Source organism: Astatotilapia calliptera, chromosome 6 (genome assembly GCF_900246225.1).
Source record: "Astatotilapia calliptera chromosome 6, fAstCal1.2, whole genome shotgun sequence".
Lineage (NCBI taxonomy): Eukaryota > Metazoa > Chordata > Actinopteri > Cichliformes > Cichlidae > Astatotilapia > Astatotilapia calliptera.
Window position 1 is genome coordinate 15,480,747 of NC_039307.1, and position 7,747 is coordinate 15,488,493.

The window sequence follows — 7,747 nt, forward strand, 5'->3', positions numbered from 1 at the left end:
ATCAGAAAGAAGTTAGAAATAGCAGGCGTGCGTGATTAAATTTTTAACCAATCAGAAACCGGGATTCGTATTACCTAAAATTAAAGCGCAACGGAGTAAAAAAAGAAATGTGGTGGGAGCTGCGGGGATTGGTTTACCCCTCTGTCCCTGCACTGGACTGCAATGGGGAAAAAAAAGATTCTTGCTTTAAATCGTATGAGACAACGCTGGAGCGAGTGAGTAATCGCTCGGTGTAAGGTGCAGTACCAGCAGATTAAAATAGGTTTAAAAAGAAAGAAACAAAAAACGCCCTCTGCATCAAATCATTTACAAAATACTGAGTTTTTAAGTTAATTTTACATTTCTACTGAAAAACATGTAATTTTACGATATTTTTTTAGCCTCTTTAAAAAGATATTTTTATTAATCCACATATTTTAGTACATGTGTGCAGGTGTACAGACAAGTTACTGTCTTAGACAAGATAATTTCCCCATGGAATAAGTTTGTGTGTGTGTGTGTGTGTGTGTGTGTGTGTGTGTGTGTGTGTGTGTGTGTGTGTGTGTGTGTGTGTGTGTGTGTGTGTGTGCTATTGCCTCCTGACAAGGTCTGCATTTGAGCTCCATTTTGATAAGTAAAACAAAGGAAAGAATTCATTTCTGGAAAATGAGGAGAAATACAGAGAAACATGTTACCTAAAAGTGACCACCCTCATCACTAGTAGTTACACAACAAGTCTAGTAAACAGTCTGCAAATTTGTGTAACATTTCCTAGTAAACAAAACCTTGCATATAATGGGAAAGTAGCTTGCTCCATGTGAGGTCACACAAAAAGGTCCTTTTTTCAAGACCTAAGATGTTCCACCTCATGAGTTTAAATATTTAGGAGATTAATGTATGATGATGATGAATCAATTTATAACAGCACTATGACATGTAGTACATTTGATTCTAAAAAATACTGTGCTTGTATAAGAGGGGGTAAATGTAGACAATGTTGATTATAAACTGCCACACGAACACTCTTTACTATTTGTTTTATTTGCAGAATAGACATCATTGCCTTTTTTAGGTTAAAACAATTTGTTTATCTGCCTTATATTTTATACAACACATTGTGGGGACCCACTGTAAGGAAAAATAACATGTCAAGTTTGTTTTCTATATAATTTCACAGTAGTGCTATCATGTAAACTAAAGTAATCATAAAAAAAACACCAATGTGTACATCAGCAGAAAATGTTTTTTAAAAAGTGCTGCATCGTGAACATATATCTACCTTATACTGTAACTTTTATGGCTGACCGATCCCTACGAGGGATTAGCAACTTTAACAACTGCTTACAAAAAGGGTGCTAACTTTTCATTAATCAATTCATTAATATTTTATTACAAAGTAATTTTTATCAAGAACACAAAAAAAAAAACAATTCTTACAATCTGAAGAATAAAGTGAAAGACTTCATGGCTTGTTTTAGTGTGAATTTTTGCATTAAAAAGTGCTTACCAGTCAAAATACAGCAATTTGTTCAGTAAAATATAGTTTTATTTCTATGTATGTTTTTTAAAATGCCTTCAGATAGAAAATGTTTAATAAGGCATGTGTAAAGTAATTATCTGGGTAAATGCTACAGAGCTAAGAAACATTTAGGTCCACAACCCCAATTTCCTAAATATACAGGCTATTATGTATTTATTATGTTTGCTTTTTTTTCCATTCTAGCACTGCAAACAATTTTATATTCTCTGAAAAGAGCTTATAATGTTGTTGGTGTCATTCTAGGAAAAGGCTAGCTTTATTGACTTTTTATAACAGAACATACACAATGATCCTGTCTGCCAGTTCTGGCTCAGTGGATCACCACACCTAAGATGCCACACCACGCCTATTTATCCTTTCCATTACTTAATTTCAGCTACTGCAGTGCTATAAAAACCTAATTCAGACTGTCACGGGAAATAAAACTCACCTAGTCTCTTAACATTTATAACAATTAGCGTGGGGCAGTTTGTGCCGGCTGATTGTTATAGATGCTGTCATTACCTGTATGTCAGTTCTGCAGCTGCTTTTAGTCTCCAAACTTTGTGCTGTTTTCAGTGCTTTATAGCTCATTTCTAATGAATGAATGCAAATCTATGTGCAAAAATATTCAGAGCCTTCGCACACCTGGATTTCTGAACTTAATTCCAATATTTCTGGTGGATCTGGCTTTGTTTTCAGTAAATTGGAGTCCCTAAAATGCATTTTAAATGCATAATTAAATTCATATTTAAGTTCTTTATGGACCCTATTTCATAATGCTACCAGCACTATGCTTTACTATGTCTGGGGAAACAGGCCAGGTGGTTTTATCAGTTTTGTCCTGTAAAAATAAATGATTGAGTGTACTTTGATAAGGAAAAGCCAATTTTACCAGTTTAAGACTATAAAACAAAAGAAAGTGCACATAAATAAGATGTCTGAACACTTTTTCAAGCAATTCCACACATTTGTCTAGGTAACCAGTATCTGACGCTCATAATCTTTTATTTCTAGTTTCACTGCATTCCTTCCTCTTTTTAGTGGATAACTTTGCCCCTCCCACTCCCAACCTCTGCAAATTTACTAAAAAGAAATGCATCAAAATGCAGGTGATAAAGTTTTAATTTGTCAGCCTTTCAGCACCTTCTCTTTTAAAAGGTCCAAGATGACCTGCCTCTCTTGGCTCTCAAGCTCAAATCTCCGCTCCCTCTCTTTTCTCTCAGCTCCCAGACGTTCTCTCTCCAGAGCGATCTTACCTGAAAACGTGAAGTGAAAATGGATATCAGCACAATGGCAGCTTGACAATCTTCATAAAATTCTTTTCAGATAAGTTTTAGAGGGTATTGTTTTCAGTTGAGTGGTATTCTTTTTATTAGTATAGACACTAGTATTTTTTTGTTGGTTTTTTTGGCAGGGATAGCTCAGTAGGTAGAGTGGTCGCCCCCATGATTGGAAGGTTGGGGATTCGAATCCACTGAACGGCTACCCTGATGTACCCCTGAGCAAGGTACCGTCCCTACACACTGCTCCCCGGTGCGCCTGCTTAGTGGCTGCCCAATGCTTCACTGAGTGAATGGGTCAAATGCGGAGGAGTAATTTCCCCACGGGGATCAATAAAGTATACATTATTATCATTATTCATGCACACTTGCATTTTAAACATAACATAAAAACCTAAGCATGATGCTTCAGTTCTGCTGAAGTTCAGAATAAGCATCAGTCTGGGGGAAAAAAAAGTTGATTTAAGTGGCTTTGAATCTGGCATGGCAGACAGGATGGTCTCTGTACTTCAAGAAATCCCCTGGGATTTTGCAACACAACCATCTCTAGGGTTTACGGAGAATGGCCAAAAAAGACAAAACATCCAGTGAAAGCAGTTTTCGGTGGGAGAAAATATGTCCCTGATGTCATTAACTCAATAGTAATTCAAGTAACATGTCAAGTAATTCAAATAACCACTCATTACAACCAAGGTATGCAGAAGAGCATCTCTGAATGCACAACACATCAAACCATAAAGCAGATGGGCTACAGAAGCAGAAGACCACACTGGATGCCACTCCTTTGGCTACAAAATCTGAGACTACAGTTTTGGTCACAAAACTCACCAAACTCAACAAAACTATAAAGAAGATTGGAAAAATGTTGCCTGATCATTTAAGTGTTGATTTCTGCGATGGTAGAACCAGAATTTGGCGTAAAAAACATGAAAGCATGGATCCACCCTGTTTTGTATCAGTGGTTCGGGATGGTAATGTTAATAGTGTGGGGGCATGTTGTCTTGGCACATGTTGCTCCCCTTAGTAGCATCTAGTATCGTTTAAATATCACAGGCTACTTATTAGTGACAATGCCCAGTGAACAGAAGATTTGCGTCATATAGGGTCAGCCGACAAATCTGCAGCAACTGTGTGATGATTTCATCTCAACAGACCCATATCTATGAGGAATGTTTCCTTGTTTAAAGTAATCCGCACATAATTAAAGCTGTTCCAAAGGCACAAGGGCATTCAACCCAGTACTAGCAAAGTGTACCTAATTAAGTGCCCACTGAGTATTCTCATGCCTGGGCTACTGGAAATAAGAAATGAGTGGGAACAATTAAGCACATGTGAAACTAATGAGGGTGAGGCTGGCAAAAATTTAATAAATAAATAAATAACACTGAACTATAAAGGCTTACTAGACATGAAGACATAGACAGGGGAATAGAGAAAACAGCAACTAAGATAACTATAAGTATGAAGGTGATAACAAAACCAGCAGATATTACAAGGACTATGGCAAAAATCATACTTCTCTGAATCTCCAGTTCCTCACGGCGCAAGGCGAGCTCTTCTTCTCGAAGCCGCTGCTCCGCCTCTGAGCGTTTCTCCAAGAAGCTGAGAATCTCAGAGTAGGTCTGGCAGCAGCACTGGCAGGGCCGCTTGGCTGTGGGTGCTGCTGACAGCTCTGTCATTTCCTCACGCTCTTCTTCTTGTTCTGTAATTAAATGAAAATTCAGGCTACTGTTCCTAAAGCTACCATAGCAGAAATAGAAAAATGTGATCTTTTTTTTTTAAAGGGTCTTTACCTTGAATCACAATTTTAACTGAAAAATCCTGGTGATTTAATGAGCGATAACCACGACACTCTGTAAACTGTCTTTCCCAGCTGTTATGACACTAAGATTTAGACATTAAACAGCATCTGTGACACCAGTGTGGATGGTTACACATCCTTTGCCCCTGTGTTTCGAATCTGCTCACCTGCAGTGGTTGTTTGCGGGATTGTGATGTTGGGTTTGTCCTGTTCTGGTAGAGTTAGTTCTTCTGCGACTCGATTTCTCCGCTCTTCATCCTAAGAAATATAAGGGAGAGATCTGTTCAACAACAAAGAATACATACATTTTACTCAATGTCTTTGCTTACTTTATGATTGTGAATATGATCCTTTGGGTAAAAATGCTGCAACAAATGACTTGAGCTTGATTGTGCTACATGTAGTGATTTTTAGCTGCTTCCTTATTTCCTAGATGTTTGATTTGAGAGATTTTTATGCCAGATGCCCTTCCTTTGTGACTTGTAATTCTGGGTATAAGCTAAACTATGAGCAGCAAAATAGGCAGATCGTTGCAGAGAATGTTAAAGTGTTTTCATTCTTAATGTTCCCATTTATCTGGTCAGCCATATTTCCATAAATCTGTAACTGTATAGAAAAAAAGTGAAATACTGTAACTTAAGTGATTTATCTACCCCTCTAAAGCAACCCTCTGAGGTCTATGTTGTAAAAAAGGGGAAAAAAATCACATTTTCTTCCACAGAAGAAAGCACCTTTCTCAAAAATACAGGGTTGCAGTAGGGTTGGGATTACGGTTATCACTTATGATGACTTAGGCCTTATTAAAAAAGGCATTTTTTACACTAGCATTGTAGTACACATACACATGCTCCTCTCTCTCTGCTGACACAATAATAATACTACTCACCTGGTACTTTGTGCCATCATTGCTGACTATGAGTCCCTTCTCAGCTTCCAGCTCCAAAACTTCATGGAGCAGATCCTCCTTCTGGGCATACAATCTCTCTGTTCCAAACCTGAGTAAAGGAAAAGCACACACGTGTGCTCAAACTAAAACTTGCTAGTAAAGCCAGTAGTGTACATCATGCATACGGTGCAAAGATTTCTTTACTCCTGGCTTTGGCATTGTGTTGACTGAACCAACCTGCGTAGGCTGGGAAAGTCTTGTTTCTTGTAGTAGTCTAGCAGCAGCATGGTTCTCTCCCTACATCTCCTGGCATCCACCTCAAAGTTTTCCTCTTGGAGGGCAGCAGTGATAATCTCGCCCACGCGTGCCCAAATCCGTCCTGAAATCAATCAGTTCACACATTCATTAATGTATACAGGAGGTTTGTAATACCGACACATTTAACAACTTGAAGAAAATACATTTATACAACTTTTTTTTCCCCCACCACACACATTTATCATGCAGAAAATGCAGTTGTCGGCATTCAAGCACAAGTCATTAAAAAAAAAAGACAAACCTGGCTCTTTGGAGGCAAAGGGATTCTGTGCAATAACCTCTCGCAGAAGGATGATGTCATGGCGTGCTGAAAACCGCACCTGCCGCTTTCGTGGGGTTGTGGAAGGACAAGCGAGGGGGAAACCTTAAGATGGAAATAGAACAGAATAACTTTTCCAAAATAGTAGAAAAGAACATGCTGAAATACAGCAAGGTGTATTGGTGATCTGATATTCTTCATACACAGTGGGCTTAGTTAAGGTCCTCTTGACCTCTGACCTACTTGAAAATCAAACATGAATGTGACTCTGTGGCATTATAGTTCTCTTAATTTGCACGACACCTAAAAAATCTAGAGTAATCTTGAAAATCAAAGAAAAAAAAACCTGCACTTCCTGACGTAGACTTCCTGCGAAATATTAAACCGCATGTGTTTTGATTAAAATAGAATTAAAGTCTATTTGTTTATTTGTTTGGATTATTTTCCTTAATTCACTGTTACCTGTTTAATTGTGCAATTGCATGTTACTGCTTGTTAATGGAAAAGACATAACAAACCACGATGGAGAATAAACTGGGCCTTTGTATTGGAGAAGAGAGGTTAAATGGCAAAGGCAGTGTGCCAGTTGCAGAACTGCGATTTGACAGATGACAGCAACTCTGTGACTACACTGTCTCACACTGTGTACAAGCTGACAGTAGCCTGCAGCTACGACAGATTAATCAGAGAAGCGAGACAACCTGTAAAGCACTGATAGCGCCACTGTGGCTACAGCAAATTTAATGCCGAACCAAATGCGTAAGAGGAGGAGGAGCATCTCTGCACTAATCGAGAGCAGCAGCAAATGCTGTTTAGGAGATGTTATTTAAGTGGCTGAAAGGCGCGTTAGACGTGGAGGTGGAATGAATCTCACCGTTGTTGATCGGCACTTCCACCACTACCCGTTCCATGTTTCTGTTTGGTGCATCCGGGAACCGCCTGACGTGCACGGTACACGTCCACTCACCAGTACCGGTTCCCTACTGACGTGTAACTCAACTTGGCAGAGAATCACAATGTGGTACCGCTCTTCTTCTTTAGTTGCGCTTACTCTGTTTGACCGCAAGATGAAGCCAGAGGACAGCAGGTCGAATGCTGAAGTACGCGTATAGATGACTTCTGCTACTGATTTATCGGAACGTAGTAACAGCATATGGCTCCAGAGAGTACCAAGCGCTCAAAATAGATGATATTTATCAGCCGTGAGATATTGACAAGGGGTATTAATCATAGCCGGCCGAAGGTTGTATTGGCTGCCTCTATTATTAATAACAGACTAATTCTAATTCATGCAAAAATGCTTGTGCAACTGTCTCACAATTTTTTTTTACATTATAAAAAAATTATAATAAAAACAGTGTAGGCAGCAATAATTCATGTCTGCTGAAGGCAAGGTCATAATAACTCAAAAGATGCTTGTAGTGCTATTAGTGACTGTCATTACAATGCATTGTCCATCAAACTGTTTGTACTGTATCAACAGTTACAAACTGTCAAATGAAGCTTATATAACATTTGTTACATATAGTGAATCAAATTTCAAGTCAATTTTATATATGGTCCAAAATCACAAATCAAATTTCAAGTTTGAGGTAAACTTGTTCCTTCCCTCTATACTGATTTGCTCCTGCGTCTCTATTTCTGCTTCTTTTATGTCCTTATGTTATCCTTAGCATTTTAGAGTAACTCCTAGTTTCCAAAG

At 38.5% G+C, this 7,747-nt stretch overlaps 1 protein-coding gene across 1 annotated transcript; it reads right to left on the minus strand.

The window, feature by feature from the left end:
- Positions 1-1,006: 1,006 nt before the first annotated feature.
- LOC113024000 (vicilin-like seed storage protein At2g18540) lies at positions 1,007-7,078 on the minus strand. Its single transcript, XM_026170544.1, has 7 exons — positions 6,920-7,078; positions 6,028-6,150; positions 5,706-5,847; positions 5,469-5,577; positions 4,750-4,840; positions 4,298-4,483; positions 1,007-2,757 (listed from the first exon to the last, which is right to left on the minus strand). The coding sequence occupies exons 1-7, from the start codon at positions 6,954-6,956 to the stop codon at positions 2,630-2,632; spliced, it is 816 nt and encodes a 271-aa protein (XP_026026329.1). The 5' UTR covers positions 6,957-7,078; the 3' UTR covers positions 1,007-2,629.
- Between the last annotated feature and the right edge of the window lie 669 nt (positions 7,079-7,747).